A 21,088-nucleotide genomic window follows, 5' to 3' on the forward strand; every position below is an offset into this window, starting at 1 on the left:
TTATCCAGAAATGTCTCTATAAAATTATTCTTTATATAATAATAATTATCTTGAACAGCAGAAAAAGCCAGGGAAATGTAATGGAAATTTAGTAGGAAAAATGTCTGAGGACCCTGCATTTAGGTGAGAACTGTGTAGGGTCAATTCTGCAAAAACAAGGAATAAAGCTAGTATGCACTAGGAAGTAGAGATGTCTAGTTAGTACCGTTTAAATGAATTGGAGGGTAACCTTCTTTCCCAAAAAGGATTTTCTCAGCAACATTTTTTTTTTAAGACACCTGATTGGACAATTCATTTTTAGTATGCCACCCCTTCGAATATAATATAAATAAACCAGACTGGGTTTTAATCCAAGATATGCTGTGTGTCCTCTAAAGAGGTTGCCTTGCTCATGCAACGGGGATGGATGTATCCTGGATTTCTGTGAAAGAAGGATAATGGATGTTTTTTCTCTGGATGAGGCATTTGGAACTTCAGAGAACTATTTGGTCTTGCTTGGATTATGTGGACATATTGATTGGATTTTTTTATATATTGATTTTTTTTTCCCCCCATGATAGATAGATAGATGGATAGATAGATAGATAGATAAATGTGAGGGAAATATGTATGTTAGAGATTTTTTTTTTATATATATATATATATATATAAGAAACAATATGTAGAGAAGAATCATTAGTAAATGGAGCTGCAATAAGTGCTCTATTCCCTTGTGTGGACTTACTGAGTGAGATCTGACTAGCTCCACCCTCCCTTGCACTTCTCCTCCTCCTCTCTTTTCCTCGTCCTGTGAAAGGAGGGTTGAACGACAGCGGGAGTTTGTGCCAGATTCTGTGAGCACGATTCAGACCAGACATTCACACTGCAGAGTTTCCACGGGACACAGCAGCTCCAGGAACCTTCTCTAACTCAAACTCACTCAATCAGGTCAGTTAACTGGGCATATTAGTGTGTCTTGACTTGTAGTTGTTGATGGTACAGATTATGAATGCTCTGTGCCCAAATCTTTTTTTAGGTTGTGTTTTTCACAGCTTGTTTTAGTATTGTAAAGGGAGAGAAACATAAATGCTCTGTAGTTGTGCTGAGGGGGAGTGTCACATGGAGCTCAGGACATTATGTGGGGAATTACCATCACAGTCCAAAACAAATACTTATGAATCTATGAGAACTTCTTTGGATGCTATTATATCATGCATGTCTATGTCAGTCATGTGTGGAGTGTATCATAGAGTGTGCCTGGATAGTTTATCCAGGATATATTGCAGTGAATTCAGAAACAAAAGCTAGATTAGACACAGATTAGTCTATTCAGGAGGGGTTTGAGTTTGTCTTGGAGCTGTGAAGTGAATGTGTGTACTGAACATACTTGGATAAGATCAGAGGTTGGGTGTGGCAGAAACAGTAAGACTTGTGAGAGAGGGATGGTGGATAGACTGATGAACAGAGGGAGGGATCATCTGGGAGGGTTGTAGTTGAAAATTTGCATATATTTATTTATCATAAATGAGTTTATAAACCAGTTTTAAACTGTCTGATTGTGACTGTAAAAGATGCCTGAACATATCACCTCTAAAACACGTCTATTCTATTCTATTCTATTCTATTTTATTATATTATATTCTCCTTTTCCTATTCTATTATATTCTGTTCTGTCCTTTCCTGTTCAACTCTTCTTTGTTCTATTCTGTTCATTTCTGTCCTGTCCTATCCTATTCAACACTCTCTGTCCTGTTCTGTTCTATTCTATTTTCACCTTCTCTGTTGTGTCCTTTCCTGTCTTGTCCTGTTCTATTCTATTCTTTCATGTCCTATTCTGTCCTGTCATGTTCATCTCTCTTTTCTTTGTTCTATTCTATTCTATTCTGTTCTGTCCTATTCAACTCTCTTTTTTCTGTCCTATTCTATTCTACTCTCTTTTCCCTATTCTATTTGATCTATTCTCTTTTCTCTGTCCTATTCTATTCTGTCCTGTCATGTCCAACTCTGTTTTCTTTGTTCTATTCTATTATTTTATCCTATTCAACTTTTTTTATTGTCCTATACTATTCTGTCATGTTCTGTTCTATTCTTTTCTACTCTGTCCTGTCTTACACTCTTCTCTCTGTCCTATTCTGCCCCTTTCTAATCTATTCTATTACTTCATGTACAATTCTAGGTCAGTAGTACAAGTCATCTATGGAGACTCCAGGACAGAAACGAACCAGCCGTGGAGGGGCAAGCAGCATCCAGTCCCCCAACCGCATCACCCGACTGCAGGAGAAAGAGGATCTGTGCAACCTGAATGACCGTTTGGCAATTTACATCGATAAGGTGCGCTCTCTAGAGGTGGAGAATGCAGGTCTGCGTCTACGCATCACTGAGTCGGAGACTGAAATCAGCCGAGAGCTGGGCGGCATGAAAGCGGCGTATGAGGCTGAGCTGGCAGATGCCAGGAAGACTCTGGACTCCGTGGCCAAAGAACGAGCTAGACTGCAGCTGGAGCTCAGCAAGGTACGAGAGGACTACAAGGAGCTAAAGGCAAGGTATGTGTGCAGATCATGGACCAACATTCACACAGCAAACATCATCTGAAAAAAATACTGTAGCATTTTAGATCAAACCAAAATTCAGGGTTACCATATAAACATGAAAATTCTTGGCCCGGAGAAGTCATGAAAATTAATAAATTAAAGTTTATGGAAAATTCTATTGTGAATATATGTATTTCTAATTATAATTATAAAATGATTTTTAAATATACCTTTCCAGTAATCACGAAATCACCAACTGGAAATGTCAAGGGAATGTCATGAAAATCTAAATTCATTGGTCAAATAGTGTGGAGACCCAGGGACCTGGGTAGTTCAGAGAGTGAATACGCTGACTATCACCCCTGGAGTTTGCGAGTTTGAATCCCAGGGCATGCTGAGTGACTCCAGCCAGGTCTCCTAAGCAACCAAATTGGCCCGGTTACTAGGGAGGGTACAGTCACAGGGGGTAACCTCCTTGTTGCCGCTATAATGTAGTTCACTCTTGGTGGGGAGTGTGGTGAGTTGTGCGGTGGATGGCTTGAAGCCTCCACACGTGTTATGTTTCCACGGTAATGCGCTCAACAAACCACGTGATAAGATGCGCAGGGTCACAACGCCACCAAATCAGTGCTACTCCAGTGAGTTAATCAGAATTTGGAGTTTGGGCTGTAGCAGTCTCTCACAATATCAGCAATAAATATGACTCATTCCACCAAAAAACCTATACTAATTCCACCAGTTTGAGTTTCTGAGCAGTGCTGATCTCAGGTGCATTTTGCTGATGCATTGAACCGTGACTCAGAAGAACTGCAGACAATGACAGATGTTTGGACTTGGTCTCTCTTCCTCTCTGAAATGTATTTTTCACACATCCAGGAGATAAGATTAACCCTTAGGAGCAGAGCGGTGCTGACCCCTGGGATCACATTCTAGTCCTTTGCTAAATTTAGCTGAACTATGATGGCACTTTACTCCCCTTTGCATCTGCTTATTCCTCCTGTCACCAAGGCTGACAGCTCAGTATTTTGGTCTGTTTGATTCATATCCAGCATTTCCTGCAGCATGTTAATGGCATTAATAATCTATTAGTCCAACAGATTATAATGTCATATTGAAATAAGAGGAATTGATTAGGGATATGCAAAACTACATATTTTCAAAATCAACTTTTTCTTGGATTTTCAGAATGATTAGTTGCCTTGTTAGTCTGAAGTAAGCTTGTGTAATTATGCCGGTTTAGGGTCCACCCAATAAAATCCATTTCTTATATGGTATGGTTTCTTGCACTAAAAAACTGCACAACAGAGACAAGTTTTTAAAAGTTAATTTATTTTTATTGTCTTAAACGTGATTATTAGATGCTGAAAAACTGTGAGATGCCAAAGATATCTGTCTGCATGCGTACATAGACCAACAATTGTACATGTTTTTAATTCATTGTTAATTAGTGGATTTATTAGAAAAGTTGTGCTTTGATGTCTCTAAATTCATCCACAAAAAAAAACCACACACACTTTCCTTGGCACATTCTTCAGTTAGCATGCTTCATCTCAGGTATGAGAGGTGTGAGTGTGGGTGTGTGTGTGTTGTGTTTGGTTGGGAAATGTAAGTTGGGTTTGTCACCACGCCCTTTACAATAGGTTTAGTGCGTCTGGTTTATTGCATTTACATTCCTTTTTTTTATGCTTTCTGTCTAAAGTTTATCCATGATTTAAGAAGATAGATAACATCTAAATGACATGCAGGCTTAACCAATAAATTAGGAAACACTGATTTTTGTCTGCAATGGAACCGCAATCTGCAAATCATAATGTTTTCTGTGGAAACCTCCCACAAGTGGAATGTCACAAATCTACATAATGTGTGACATTGCCAGAAATAGTTAACTATGGGAATTGTAGTAATCAATATATCACTCACTCATATAAGAATTGTAGTTTTCAACAAATAACATAATATAAAAAAGTAATTATTCCACATGTAGTCACATGTAACCTATAAGAATACTCCAGCTATACTAAATTAAATATTTTGTAAAAATTAAAATCAGATAAAATTATGTAAGAGAGATATTCAGATAAAAGAAGAAGAAACTTTAAGTATAAAATTTATTTTAATTACCATGCAACTTGTAGGCTACTGTCTGATGACAGTTTGCTTTTCAGATATCAGAGAAACTCGAGATTTTTTCAAAGCCACTGGTGATATTTATGTACATGTTTATTTGGAAGAATTGTGATTTAATTGTTACTTAGCCATGGTAATTGTAATTAGAATGTTTTCTATCCTGCTGTCTTTATGGTTGTATATATAGTCAGTGCTCGTGTTTACTGTAGGTGAGAGGTGTGGTCCAATTACAAACACACATCAAGGTCCTGGGATCAACACGTATCAGCCATATGGAAATAAAGCTAGAATAACAGACCCATAAATGGTGAAAGCTAAGGTAGATTTCATATAAAACATACAAAGACAACATAAATTCCAGCACAATATATATACCAGTAATATAATGATACCATTAATAAAATTAAAACAGATGTGAACATTTATTTGACTTTATCCTATAAATGTTTTTCATAGGTGAAATTATTTTTAATGGTAATTTATGAACCTTTAAAGGCAGACATGAACTCTGAAGTTGGTAATCAGTGGAATATGCCTCACATTATATCGCATTACTGCAGTACTTATATTGATGAAGAGAAAAGATCCATCAGTTCTAGGGGTATGAGCAGAAGTCAAGCACTACTAATTATCAAGCTCCAATAATTAGGGGAAGGGGCCAAAAGTGGATTATCTGTTTTTGTGTCCCAGTGTATCAATAGCCCTCAGATGTCTTCCTGTAAATGTTCATCTCTCTGTGAGCTTGCAGATTGATGTACACTCATTGAAGAAGAGTTGTTTGGAAGTGTTTGGTTTCCACAGCAACCATGCAGTCCTGCCAGGGTGTGTGATAGGGTTCTGACTAGACTGAGTGGTGACTCATGAGCTTTAAGTAACTCTGGGGGAAGCACTGTTTACGCTGACATTAACACCTCACTTCATGAAGAAAGGCTTATGTCCACAATGGTACAATAGTCTTATTGTATTGCCATAGGTTTAATGCAATTACTTTACATTATCATTCAGTGCAAATGCTTGCTAACTGACGTGACTGAAGGCTTATTAGAACCAAACTGTTTTTACAGCATGATGCTATAGGATAAACTTTAAGTTCCACAATTAATGTTTTATTCGCTAGTGTAGTTCTTTGGAACACTTTTACTTTAGTACACTGGTACTTTTAAGAGCTCAGAAACCTCAAAGAGTCCTATAGAATGGAAAACTGTTTCTTGATAAGAGCAAAATACTTTTCGGAACACACTGTATGGTGCTGGAAATAACTATTGTTGAAACTTATTTTGTGCATTACATGTTATTTGCAAATGCCAGGATAGGCAGTTGAGAATAGGCCTAGCTTAGCAAGCATTAGGCAAAGTCCATAGTAGACTTCAGTTTTTACATGAATGCTTCGCGTCGGCATACCGTCGAAAGCTCAACCTTTCAAACTATACTTCATTTGACTACAGTGCGTGCATTCTCATGAAGTTAGCGCTGGCGCACTTGTACTGCTGTGAGATAGTGGACTCTTTCTCATGACTTTTGACTCATGAAGATGTCTTTATTCCTTAAAACTTGAGCTATACAAATGCAGGTACCAATAATTATTGCAAATAATTCCTTGGGCAAACGCGTACTACGTCTTCAGAATCTGCATGGTTAGAAAAACAGGGCCCCTCGCGTTTAGTGCTGGAGCACTCTGCTGATGATGAAATTTGCATCACTCATCCTGTTCAAAGACGACTAGCATTCACGTCTGACCAAAGTGTACTTTGGTATTAAGTCACCAAGAAAAACCTCCTTACAACTACATATTAAATGGATTTACGCTTATTATTTACAAATGTGCTCTTTGGTTTAGTTCAGGATTCCATACAATGTACTGTATCTGTTGCATATGAACTAAGACGAATGTCAAAGTTTTAAAATTCCTCCCAGAGTTACATAAAGTAACTTGTTGTAAAGTGATTACTTACAAACTTTGACTACGGTTATTGTTTGGGAATTTAAATGTTTAGTCTGTTGAGTTGTTGAATTGTGAATCAGTCTGGGTCATCTAACAGAGACTGATCACAGCTTTGGCCGACAGCAGACAAGCTGTTTGTGCATCTGTGTGTGTACATTGTCAGTGTACAGTACATGTGTTTGTGGATACTGTTGAGGGCTCCAATGAACAACATTTGGCTGTAGAGATTATAACCGGACAGAAGACTGTACACACGTGTGCGTGTGCGTGCGTGCGTGTGTGTGCGCGCGTGTGTCTGTGTCTCTCTCTCATAGTCTGAACTCTCAGACAGGTGCAGTGTAGTAGTATGTGGTCCGTGGCTTTATGTGTGGAATGAGTACAGCTGGAGACTGTGCAGATGAAACTAGTCTTTCAGTTCCTGCTAAAAAAGACCAGAATATAATCATCACTTACATTTAATTTAAAATGCTGCATATCACCTGTTTGTACATTTATGCAGTGCAGATGGTAATGTCAGAGGGCATGGAGATTACCTAATCTGGGTTATAAATCAGCCTATAACAAAACGGTACATTCTAGTCTGTTTAACTAAAGACCTTTAAAGAGATTTGAAGATATTTTTTTCTTCTTCTTTAGAATACAAAAAGAGGATATTTAAAAGTAAAGAGCTGCCTGCCATCTTTCTAAATGTCTCATTTTTGGTTACATGGAAGAAGAATAAAATTAAAAATACATTTGAATGTAATATTCCATTAAGGAAAATTGATAATCTCATTCCTGTATTTAAAGTAGTTTCACATCGTTTGACACTACACATGTTTCCAGGTGTATTCTGAATCCCCACACATGCAATCATTTATCAAATAGGCTGTGGTTGTGTAGTAATCAGTATGAACTGTATTTGTAAACTTTTTTTTAAGATAAATTAGTTCAAATACACCTTTGAAAAGATTAGAGCATTGATTGATATAAAAGGCTATCTATTACTGTAAAATTAACCAATTGTCTTTCCTATATGCACTACACAAGCTAAGCCTCTGCATGACTTTACTGTCCTTATCTCTTCTGCCATTGTGTAGTCAGTGTTGTGAGGGATGCCCTTCCATTTATGAACATTTGAAACAAACTTATCAAACACAGTCTGTCATACTCATCATTCTGTACATTCTACAATCTTTAGTATATCAAACCCTTTGTTGAGAATTTTTGGACTTCATTGTAAAGCACTAAAGAATTAAATAATCATTTTAGTGGGGGAACGTTTATTGATTTTGTGGACTACATTTTCATAAACGTACATTGCTTTATGGCAAACAGAACAAACAGAAGACATTTGCCAATTTTCAGGCTTAGAAAAATATTATCCTGGACTGGTGAGTCATTTCCTGCCTCCCACTCCATTGTATGTTTGCCATGTACTGGCATACCTGTTCTCACTTACACTAAGCAGTTTAAGGTTATACTGTTAGACGTGCTAAAGACGTCCAAACAAAGACACTCCACCCTGCCAACAGCAACTCGCAATATTCTTAATCAGTGTCTTGTTTTCCAGTAAAAATATATAAACATCCTTAAAACAGTGATATGATAGATGTGGGTGAGAAACAAATCAATATTTAAATCAATTTTTACTATAAATTCTCCTTCCTGCCCAGTAGGTGGCGATATACATGAAGAATGTGAATCGCCAAAAACCAAAGACATAATTATTGATCATCTTCTCATCCACACTTCATGTCGCTTCAGAAGACATGGATTTAACCACTGGAGTCGTATGGATTAATCTTACGACTCCAGATCTTACGACTTATATTTTTTGGGAGCTTCAAAATGTTGGTACCCATTCACTTGCATTGCAAGGACCTAAAGAGCTGAGATATTCTTCATAAAATCTTCATTTGTGTTCTGCAAAAAAAAAAAAAAGAAAGTCATACACATCTGGGATTGCAAGAGAGTAAATAAATGAAAAGAGAATTTACATTTTGTTGATGAGCTATTACCATAAGACTTGTTACCAGATAATGATAATGCATCTTGAATATAACTGTACTTTTTCTTGTTTCATTGGCAGATTTTTCACTTTTGCATGGAAGTCTAAAGTGCAAGTTGTATCTTCCTGTTGTCTTTGGCTTTACATTATCAGAGTAAACACATTGAAATGGGCACTTTATCATATGCTGCTAACATGTTTCCTGAATGTCACACATGCCAAATTCAGTATAGATAATGCCTGTGTTGTTGTGGCATTGTGAGTGTTGAAATGTCTACCGATGAAAGTTACACCTAATTTGTGTGTTTTTTTTAAGTGCCAGATGACATTGAGAAAATCTGTTTCTTACATAGAGAACCACTCTTTTTTTATAGTAGTTCATGTTTAGTTCTGGAATGTCCTGTCTTAAAAGGAATAAAACAAGACTTTCTTTTATTAGGCTTTTGTCCCTTCCACCCTTTTAACTGTCTCACACTCTCAAATCTCTTTTATCAGCTTTAACATAAACCTGTTTGTTTAAAAGACTTAAGGCAGATTAAATAGCATTATGTTCACCACACCAACTGCATCTGAATAGAAATCCTTCTCTCCTTTTCTCACTGAAGAATTCATTGATTACAGAAGGAGTGTTTAACAGGGAGCAGCCTCATTCTGTCTCTTACGCTCCCTCTCCATCCCTTTCTTCTCTTGGTTTGATCACTGCCTTAGGACAGTTCTGTTTTCTATTCTAAACTCACGAATATCAACTGGCATAAGCATCTCATGTTAAATAGGGAAATTCTGTATTGACGTTTTAAGATCCCTTCTATTACTTAAAGGGAACGTTAACCAACATTTTTTAATAATTTATTCACCCTCATGTTGTTCCAAACCAATATGACTTTCCACAGTGAGGGTGAGTAAATGTCTACGGATTGCTTGGTTCATGTGGACTTCAAAAATACCAGAGTGTCCCATATCGGCCATACTGCCTCTCTGCCATATTTAATTATAAAAAAAAACAAACTTGTATATCTTTTAAATGCATTGTCGGATTTAAAAGAAAATTGGTATGCATAATCGACATCACATCCTAAGGATACTTGAACAGTTTGGAGACAGCCTACCTTTGTGCTGACTCTAAACCTGGGATGTCTCTTTGCCATGGTTGAGATGTGTCAACAGCGTGGTATGGTGTGTAGAGTTCTGGGTTTTAGTTCCAAAGGTCTGGAGGTCTCTGTCTTGTGCTTATTGAATAGTTTAACTGCTTGCAGGCATTCTTATTGATGTTCTTTCTTTGTCTACCCAATGGAAGTTTAAGGCAGCACTATTAAGCGTAAAATAAACTGTTGCAAATATTTGTTTATTTCATTTTTTAGTGAACTATCCATTTAACATTGTTTTAAAGAATGTATTTGCTGGTCTTTCTTACATCTATTGTAAATCACTTGTTGCATTTTTTGTTTTAAAAGAAACTTGAAAACATTTAGTATTTCCAAATGTTATACTTGTACAAAAAACAAACATGCACATCTTTCAAAACAATATTGCTAATGTGGGTACACAGCTGAATTCGAAAAGCACAGTCTGGAAAACAATCCTCTCCCTTGATGGTTAAGAATCTGTTTCATGTCATAACAGTAATAAAAAAATACAATAATAGACTTTTGTATATGGTATCACGGGTCATTCCAACATGCACGTTACAGTAATTTCAGTGTGGGTAAAGGACATTCTTGGGCACAACGTGAAGCAGGTTCCTGCTTGCCCATGGTAAAATTACTGTAACGTACTTGATTAACTTATTACTGTTATGAAACAGCGGCAACAGCAATATGATAAAAGACACCAATTTTCAATAAATAGTTGCATTTATTATTACAGTATTTACTGGAATAAACAGTTTTTCTGCCAAGTTATATACAGGTTGTTCATTATTCAAAATGTAGGCTGATTGTGGTTAGCCAAGCAATGTGGCATTTTGTTTAAATATAATTTGTTAATGGTCATTGTACAGCACTTACAATCAGAATTTAGAGTCAAAACTATTTGCTTTGTAAAAAATAATTTTAAATTGATGGGAAAATGAACTGCACACTAGCCTAGACATGCATACATATATGGTTAGATACACCCACTTATGATAACTTTTTCTACTCCATATTAAGTATTTTTACTCTTAAAATGTCAAAGGTATGATACACACAGCCACACACACACGTTCTACACTTTCTCCCAAATGCACATGCAGAGTAGTAGTTTTCATTTGGTTGTGGTTGAATTTGAAAGGGTCCTAGACTTACTGACTCATTCGGTAACTTATGTAACTGCCATCCAATGATTCTAAAGTTCAAACGTTGTTTTTATTTGCAAGTCATTTGTTGAGTATTCAGATTTAACCTGTGTGCAGAGTTGTATTGCAAAGATCTTCCCTTCTCTTTGAATTTTGTGTAAAGCAACCAAGTGTAGTTCCATTATGACACGAACTCAATTATACATGAAGGCCAAACCATTTACTGTCCATTTTAAAAAAAAAAAAAAAAAAAATATATATATATATTTTTTTATTATTAATTAGATCAAAGGTGGTATCGTACTTTTAACATTATGAATGCATATCAAGGATGATAATAAACAGGGGGCCATATTACAGAATATTCCTATCATAAAGATGATGTTTGGCGGAATGTTAGGGACTGACAGCCTGTCACCTTTAACTTTCATTGCATCTTTTTTCCATGCAATGACAGTGAATGGTGATTGAGATTGTCAGTCCCTTAGATTTTGTCTAACATTTAATTTTGTGTTCCACGGAAGAAAATCATGCAGAATAGCAACTACATGAGGGTGAGATGTTGACAGAATTTTTATATTTGATGAACTATCACGTTAAGTCTTGAAGTTGAAGTCTTAAAGGTTAGATATGAGAAGTGCAAGTTAGGATCTAAACAGGATTAGATAGTTTGGATGTTTCTGTAATACAGCCAGCAGTAGGCTTATAACATAAATATTCTAAATATAAAGGTGCTGAAAATTTGGTAGTGTCACAAAATGTGTTGGTAGTCAATGACTGGTTGTTTGTTGATTTGCAGTTTTCAATTTTCTAAAATGTTCAATGAATCAATGTGATTATGAAGAGAGAGAAGGAATTGTCACGTGGCAGTTCCGTGTGGCTCATAGCCGGAGCTGATGTTTGCCCATTTCCTTATCCAAACCACTCATAAAGGGGGAAAACTGGCAGAGTAATACTAAACACACACACAAACCATCATCTCCATCCCATTCTTAACCAAAGGCAGCTGTGTACAGGCAAACATTATATTTGGAGGGCTGGATATGAAGGTTAAAGGAATCTGGTTTAGTTTTTTCAATGGAAATGTCAGTGGAAAACTGTTTAGATCATAAGGCCGGAGATCCTTTGATGCATTATGTGATTATATTAGACTGGGCTTGGAGAAAGAAAGGGAGGAGAAAGAGAGGGAAAATTACGGTAATTTGGGCTGTTCTGGTGGAGTGTATGGTTTACGGACGTAAGGGAGAGAGTGAGTCACCATCCGCGGCTCCTAAATGCAGAGCTGCCACGCTGGCAGGGCCTCTTTCTATCCTCACTGTTAATAAACCCTGAAACAAAACCGTCTTTATTAATACATATTGCAAGGTAGATTAGACTTAGGTGTTCCTGTTTACACTTAGTCATTTAATGTGTCTTTATCGGGCAAATTGCTTCAATTTCTAATTGGTTATGCACATCCTATTTACACGTGGCCTAAGGAAATAAATACGATCTACTAGTACCTTGCTATATGAGTTTATTTACATAATAAAAATTTTGCTGCACTAAATGTGGCTCAAAAAAACAAGGTGGCTAAAATTGCTTTGATAATTGCAGTACAAAAGGCAACAGCCGGAATGTGCCACATATTCTTTGTTGTCTTTAGGCTCCTAAACTTATAAAGAATCACCTAAAGAATCCATACTCAAGGCTATTTCCATTATAGTTGACATTAAAATGCTTGTTTGTGCATTAATGTTCTTCGTTATATCAGCTGTTGGATTTGGCATGCATGTCTTACTATTTAATTTGGCTAGACTGAAGAAGCATATCAATTATAAAACACTTATTTCACTCTGAGAGAGAATGCCTTTTGCATCTGTCCTGTGCCAATGAATCAGAGATTGAGAATAATATCCTCTGTGTTTTTCAATGCTTCAGTCATGGATCGGGTACATGCCCGGTACATGTATAAAGCCACACCCTTCTGATCCACCAATGAGATTTCCATAGCACTACCTTCACTTGGAACAGAAAGTGGGTTAGTGGTGTGACTTGCACACAGAAAAGGTGAATATGTGGACATGCTGATTTATATTGCTAATTTGTCTTTTTTAATTGTTTATAAACTGAGCATAACTTTAGAGTACCAAAAGCATATTAGATAAGCACCAGTTTTAAAACTGCACAACCATCTGAAACAGAATGTTGTCTATCCGAAGCGTTACCTTATTTGTTAAATGACAGGTAGTGTTATAAAAATATTCCAGGCTAAATACAACTTAAAATCTATTGACAGCATCTGTGATACTGATTACATCAGAATAAGTTTTTACTTGTCCCATGATTAAAACAACAAAAATATATGTACCGTCATGATTAATATCTAATTTTAAGTCATGCTTAGTCAAGTCTTTTCCAACTGCACAGCTGCTATGTGTAAATATTCTAAACAAGATTTTGACATTATTTGCATATTTTGAACCCATTGATATATTACAGCGGGCTACTTCTGGCTCTGCCGTGGACATTTTCTAGCTATTTTCAGTCTGTGTTTATGTTGAGAGCATATTATACGACCCTGCTACCGTCTTTTTCCTCTTGACCATGAGTGTTTTCTTCTGCATGTTCCACTCGGTCTCCATGGAGACATCATGGAGACCCTATAGTCGGTGAGAGTGAGTCAGAAGCAGCTCAACAATTAAAAGGGAAATGTTTATTTGCTGTCAAGTAGAAAAATGGGAAACCCCTTTGAGACGTTTCTTTTTTAAGATTGACTCACACGTGTGCTCCACCCATACAGACTCGGTGAAAAGTAGAAGTGTCAGTCACGTTTACGTCAAAAGCAGTGAATCTGTGTATTGTGGAGCTGAATGGAGCAGGGGGCGGGGATTGGAGTTTGATGAAATGGATTTGATTGCACCAGTCTGTTTTTACGCTGTAATTTAATTTAGTAAACTGGAGCAATTAGGCATACAGGGAACACTATTTTGCTTTGCATGTAACAACTACTTAGAACACATTAGCAACTGGATAACAACACATTGACAACTGCCCACAACACCCAAGCATTCTTTATATAAAAATGTAGTTCGTAAAAATATTGTTCCATCTTAAAGTGGCCAGGTTTGAATGTTTTAATGTAAAGCTTATATAACTATTATTATAGGAGCTACTACAGTGTTAAATAAATCCCCCAACATATTTCAGTCTTGAGGCTATAAACACACATTTGCTGAAACTTTGTCCAGTTATAAAAACATAAAACAGTCATAAAACTTTGATCGAAGTTACTTAAGGTATGCTAAATTTTTATTCAAATATATCATATGCATATTGTTTTTTGCTTGAGCTGAAAGAAGAAAAGGGATATGTTCTACAAGCTCCTTTAGAGCAGATTGCTGCAGTGTCATACAAAACAATAAATTCTATGATTAACTGTGTACTATTTATGTTTTTACTGCATTTTTCTTACATTGTATTGACCTACAGAGCTGAGATATTCTTTTAAAATCTACATTTGGGTTCAGTAGAAGAATGAAAGTCATACACATCTGGGATGGCATGAGGGTAAATTATGAGAGAATTTTCACATTTGGGTGCATGTAAAAGGGAAAGTGTGTATTTTAGGTGCTGTGATTGCCCACCATCTTTACATTTAAACTTTTATCTAGTTAATTTTAAATAGTCCTGCAGTGTTACAAGTAAGTTTTTAGATATTAGAAGTTTTTCAAATAAGATAATGCCATAAAAGAGCATGCATAATAATGATATAATTCAATTGTTTTAAAAGGAGTATAGCAATTACATAAATGGCTAATCAAACATGAATGGCTAATCAGCAGTTTTTTTACATTTAAATTCTGTGGGAAAATCTGTGTCTTTTAACTTTTACGATTTCAAACTGTGGGATTTGGCTGCAGTGGGTTTTGGCTACACAGTTCACAAACTGGTTGTTGGGGAAACCTCATTCTTGGTCATTTTTTCCATTTTTAGTTGACTTTTTCCTCAAACATGGCAACACAATCCATATTTCCACCTTAATTTATGAGACTAAGCCATTTTGCCATGGTAACCCTTCAGCAAAGGGTTTCATTTCGTCACAGAAGAATACAAATATAGCTGTGATTCATAGAGGAGCTTGAGGCTGACCTGATACATTCCTCTCTTTCTCCCCCCCACCACCTTTTTTCTCTCTCTCTCACACACACACATAGCCATGCACAAAAAGTACACAATTTTAATGAATACTTACTGGAACTGATGCTTTTATTGAATAAATAAATAAATGTATTGCATTTTAATAATACTTTATTACTTAAATACTTAACAATGGCATCCAGCATGATACTAAATTAATAACCCAGTTGTCTAGGTCCTACTTCCTTTTATCCTGCGCTAGTTTTGTTCATGGTTTAAAAGGATAAGGGCATGTAATGCAACCTCTTCATGTTCTTAATTTGCATCCAAAAGTGTCAACTGCCTTTAAAATGGGAAGTGTTTTCTCCCTTTTAAAGGGGTCATGAAATGCAATTTTTATATATATATAATTTTATTGTCTTCCCTGAGGTCCACTGATAATGTTAGTAAAGTTGTTTTTATATATATATATATATATATATATATAACAACGCCTTGTCTCTGGCCCTCTGTCTAAAACATGGTTTTGGCCTAAAACTACTTCCACATAAATTACCACTGTTATGATCGGCTAACATTGTGCAGCCACTCAAATACAGACATATTTTAAACTCAAAAGGAAAAGAATGAACACAAGCCCCTCAACATTTTAAAACTAAATTTCAGGATTTACACATTACACATCCAACACATTGCATCCAAATATATTGAACTTTTCACTCAAGCAGAACTGTTAACACTCTATACAATAATATACTATCAAATAGTTATGGCATTTGGAATATTTATGAATGAAACTGGTTACTTGTGGTTTGCAGTCTGGTCCAATAGTATTTATAACTTCCCATTCCATTAATAACAGTTCCTTTGCCAAGCTTAAATCGTATTATGACTGGCGCACATTATAAGGTGCACATCGCCAGAAACACATATAAACGGTCAATGACATCCATCTAGTGTATGTTTACATACATCAACAATTAAATATAGCACAGATGGGTGCAAGACCACATCATGGATGAGTTTGTTCTCAAAACAGAAAGAGGCAGAACAGTTTTTTGGAGTTGTAACTTGACATTGCATCTTTTAAAAGTGGTACAAAATACATCAAGACAAGGCAACAATCAAAGACATTTGTGTAGTATGTGTTTATATACAAAAATAATTCAAAATAGCCCAGATGGGTCCCTTTTTGTGTTCAGTAATACAATATACAATATGAACTGAGCGTTAATAGGCGGGGCCAAGGGTGCAATGATGTTTGTTGTGGGATGTGTACATGCAAATTAGCAGTGTTTGTGACATCATGAACACACAGATTACATATATATATATATATATATATATATATATATATATATACACATACAGCTACCTCTTATATGTCTAAATATCAAAGATAATTCTTATGTATTTTTCCATCCTGTTCATGACCCTATCAAAACATACTTGACCCACATTGAAATTGTTGAGAACCACTAATGTAAAGCACTTTGCTCCCATCATTCAAAGCTGCAGTGCAATGAGCATATTATCCCAATTTTGATCACGTCTGGGCTGTCCAGTCAACAACAAGGATAATTTGACTTGAGATAGATGTAATATAAGCATGTGTTCTCCTATTGTCTACTTTAAAAAGCCTCTGGTTGGTGTGACTTCCTGTTGAGAGATCCTGGAGATGCTGGGAACGAACCAAACAAAAAACAGACCTAATACAGTGGCAGACAAAAATTAAATGATGAATAATAGATGATAGAAACAGCATACAACCAAACAAGGAATTGGGCCACTGAAATGTATTCAGCTAGAAACACCCATTAAAACAAACAGATCAATTGAAATTCTAATGTTTCCCCCAAATGTACTCTTCAGTAGATGGTGTTCAAAAAATCTGCCTGATATTTTGTAATCAGAATAAATACAGAATAAAACAGGTATACAGAATGTTGACAGGAACGACCTGATGACCAAATACCTTTAACAGAAGAGTGTAGTGTTCCAGTGAACTGTGAGATTGTGTTTCTGGTTGTGCGTTTATGCCATTGGCTTCACAAAAATATGCCCAGCCACGCACTGTATACACGCGTTCACTGTAACTGCTCCAGTTGCACATTCTCCGTTCTGTCTGTGTCCATTAAAACAACTTTTAGCAGGTACAAGTATTTTTCCACATAAATGCTGTACCCTGATGAGGAACAATTACTTATTTTCTTTCTGTAAAGCAAACAGCTGAAGTATCCAGATAGATTTTTTTTTTGTTTTTTCAATTCCAGATGTAATAACCTCTTAAATGTCTATCCTGAATTTTACCTTCAGAAAAGATTTTTCCATATTTTTGCATCAAATTCCTTGATCTGTTCCTTAATCATTCATTGAAGTGTTATTTTACAAGGAAGTTGCTTTTACATACTCTTGGACCTACTCTGAAGGTAAAATTCAGGATATATATTTAAGAGGTTGTTTGTGTCATTACGTCTGGAATTGGAAAAAAAAAACTGCTTCAGAAATAGTTCATAAATGGATAGTTCAGCTGTTTGCTTTACAGAAAGAAAAAACAAATAATTGTTCCTCATCAGGGTACAGCATTTATGTGGAAAAGATATCCTATAAAAACTTAGGAAAAGTGCATGCAGATGCCAGATTTCTATATAATGCAGATGTCTATTGTTGAATAGTTATTGAGTTATTAGTAATGTAGTTTTGTCCATTAGAGGACTTTATCTCAGTCGGGAAATTTCCCTTGCATACATTTAATATATGTTTTCAGGTTTCCAGCCTCATGATGTTTTATTGCTGATATGTAGCTGGAAAGAGAAGAATGTGACTTAAGAATCTGAGCCTCTGTTGTTTTGAATGGGAAGTTAGTTGATTTGCTTCTCTCAGGATAGAGGCCCCATGGGAGTGTTCCGCTCGCACACCTCTGCTCCACCACCGCTGAAGCCAGCACAGTTCTAGAAGCAGATCTACATGTTTTCCAGCTACTTTCTTTGCAAAAAAACAAGAAGTTAAAGTATAAATAAAGACTAAATTGTCTGTAAATTAGTAACCCAATAAACCTGAAAAATTCTGTCATCATTTACTCACCCTCATTTTGTCTGAAACTTACTTTTCTTCCATTGAACACAAAAGAGATACAGTCTCAGTCGCCATTCAATTTCATAACATATTTCTCTATACATTAAAAGCAAATGGTTACATAGGCTGTCATTCAGCCTAACATCTCCTTTTGTTTTCAAGGGAAGAGAGAAAGTCATATAGGTAAACAACAACATGAGTAATTGGAATTATTATCCATTATTCTGTAAATGATAACAGAATTGTCATGTTTCAGGGTACTATCCCTTTAAAGGCCATTCACACATGCTGCATTTGAGTTGTGTGTGTGTGTGTGTGGGAAGTGTGTTTTCGGGACTAAAGTTTGGCAAAGTAGTAATTTTTTCAAGCCCTGGTTGGTCATCAATCACACCAATAATTGAGAGCAGCTATTTTACAAGCCTTTTGAAATATAATCCGGGCATGCACAGAAAAGACCACTAAATTATAAAGTGTTATAAAAAGAACAGATGTCTTTTAGGGAATTGTACTGCATATCTCTGTGTTACATTGAAGCATAATGATATGTTTGCAGAGGATAAGAAACTAAAGACAATGAATGCAATTCTTAGGTTTGTCTGTCATTTTAGCCTGTAAATGTTGGCCTTGTTATCCTTCTGAGTTTTGAAATTGCAAACCTACTCTAAATCTGACTTTGCCTCAATTCAGTCACTGCTGTAATAAAACTATTAATCATCTTTTATTTTATTGATTTGTTTACCAAACCATTCTCCCGTTCTGTGTTTTATTAAGGTTTTGTTTAGTTCCTTGCAGTCATGCACATGTGTTTTAAATTCACTGTTGGAGGCCCAAATCCTGCTCTAGTTTAAGAGAGGGCTCTTAAAGTTAATGTTTACAAATTTTAAAGGGTCCTGGGTTTTGGTACAAAATGAGTCCATGCAAAATTCTGGGCAGAGTGAGGTTAATTTGCATTGGACTGATTATTACAGCTTTGCTACTTGCCAGCATATTGAGTTTGTGTCTCTGAATCGGTTTCTTATTTTACGATCGTTCAAATCTTGATCCTAGATCTAATCCTCTACTGTGATACTTTAACTCTGGCCTTGGTGCAAAATTACCATAGTTGTTTCCAATGTGACTCACATTTTCTGAAATATGAGGCTCTCTACACATACATACTTGCATGAAGGGCTATAATAATCTACCTATAATTGTATTTGTCTATGTGTTTATGTAAAAAAAAAAAAATGCTCTAATGCTGTCTCTATGTTTATGACTATAGGAATGGGAAGAAAGAGTCGGATCTGGAATCAGCTCTGGCCAGGCTGAAGGATCTGGAAGCTCTGCTGAACTCCAAGGATGCTTCACTCTCCACAGCACTGGGGGAGAAGAGATCGCTGGACATTGAAGTCAGAGACTTGAAAGCCCAACTGGCCAAGGTGATGACTCTAAAAAAGCTTCTTAAATTGTTAAAGATCTGGACATGTAATCAAAAGGTTGGAGAACCCCACAAGGTGTAATCCGTGAGCTATCATTATTGAGCAGTTGGGGGAGGCACTTCACTCCAGGTTGCTCTAGATAGACTGTACATCTAATGAGTGTCACTTAGGATAAAGGCATTACTAAATGACTGCTTACTCACCTAAAGAAATTAAGATTCAGCTTCAATTTTATCCAGTTGTCAAAGCAGTGTCCCCAAAGGTATTTAGACACTTAAGCCACATTTAAAATGTAGGAATGTATTTGCATTTAACAACAAAATATCAAACCAGGTTGCATTTATTTTTAAAGAAATGTAGCACAAACTAAAAGGTGAAGTCCACTTTAGAAGAGTCATGTTATGAATGAAGTGTGAATATAAGTAATATGACCAAGATCAATGCATTTTTATTTCATTTGTGTGTTTCTGAAAAAGTTAAAGATTAAAATGAATATTTGTGTTGCAGCTTGAAGGCAGTCTTAAAGATGCTAAGAAGCAACTACAGGATGAAATGCTAAGACGTGTGGACGCTGAGAATCGCATCCAGACCCTGAAGGAGGAGCTGGAATTCCAGAAGAACATCTATTCTGAGGTCTCATATCTACCTACAGTGCATTGAGCACTCCTTCAAATTACGCTTTCCATGAATAGGCAACAAAATAGGATGTGAAATGTAAAAAAAAATATATATTATTTCCAAGAATTGGTCAGTGAAAAGAGGTTCTTTGAAATTGTCTTTGATCTTGATGGTTGGTTGGTTGAGCTTGATGAATGCATACTATACAACAATATTTGTAAAAATGTGAAAGGAATGAGATTATTTATTTGGCTTCTTGTCATGCTCTAGAAAGGGTTCAAATAAGGTTACTTCTTGGGCTGCACCATTTTAAAGAATATTACATTTTTGTAATGGGGGAAATAATGCAGTACACATTTTAAATATGTTTTTGCCAATTAAATTCAATTAATTATTAAAAATAATATTGGTAGCACTTTACAATAAGTTTATATTTGTTAATATTAGTAAATGCAGTAGGTATCATGAACTTACAATGAACAATATATTTTATAGCATGTATTAATTTTGGTTAATGTCAAGTAATTTTTATTTGTAGAGCGCCTTTCACAACACACATCGTTTCAAAGCAGCTTTACAGAAGATCAGTTATTAACAGAAGATAAATGATAGTCATCATTGTGTAGTTTGATCAAATAAGATTGTGGATTGTTTAAAAATAAGTAATTATATAATAATTGTATTTATAACCCCAGTGAGCAAGCTGAAGGCAACTGTTTCAAGGAACACAAAACTCCATAAAATGTTGGTTAATGGAGAAAAATAACCTTGGGAGAAACCAGACTCACTGTGGGGGTCAGTTCCTCTCTGGCTAACATCATGAATATAATGCCAATATTACTTATGTATAGCACAAGTCATGGTTTAAAATTATGAAACTAAGTAAGTGTTAAGGGTCAGTGTTTAAACAAAGATTTTGTATGAACTGTAAGATTAATGAATAATGTCTTTGAAGTCCATCCTGGATTAACTGCAGATGTTCACATAGATGCAGTTGTTCTTGTTAATTGACTGATG

The 21,088-nt window shown here is 35.9% G+C and overlaps 1 protein-coding gene across 1 annotated transcript in view; it reads left to right on the forward strand.

Moving 5' to 3' along the window:
* The first annotated feature begins 384 nt into the window (after nt 1-384).
* LOC127655921 (lamin-A-like) overlaps nt 385-21,088 on the forward strand; it is a 30,153-nt gene continuing 9,449 nt past the window's right edge. Inside the window, exons 1-4 of the mRNA XM_052143991.1 lie at nt 385-927; nt 2,156-2,522; nt 19,297-19,453; nt 19,961-20,086. Coding sequence (XP_051999951.1) covers nt 2,176-2,522; nt 19,297-19,453; nt 19,961-20,086 — 630 coding nt within the window. The 5' untranslated portion in view covers nt 385-927; nt 2,156-2,175. The remainder of the gene's footprint in view (nt 928-2,155; nt 2,523-19,296; nt 19,454-19,960; nt 20,087-21,088) is intronic.

Source organism: Xyrauchen texanus, chromosome 15, assembly GCF_025860055.1.
Source record: "Xyrauchen texanus isolate HMW12.3.18 chromosome 15, RBS_HiC_50CHRs, whole genome shotgun sequence".
NCBI classification, from domain to species: domain Eukaryota; kingdom Metazoa; phylum Chordata; class Actinopteri; order Cypriniformes; family Catostomidae; genus Xyrauchen; species Xyrauchen texanus.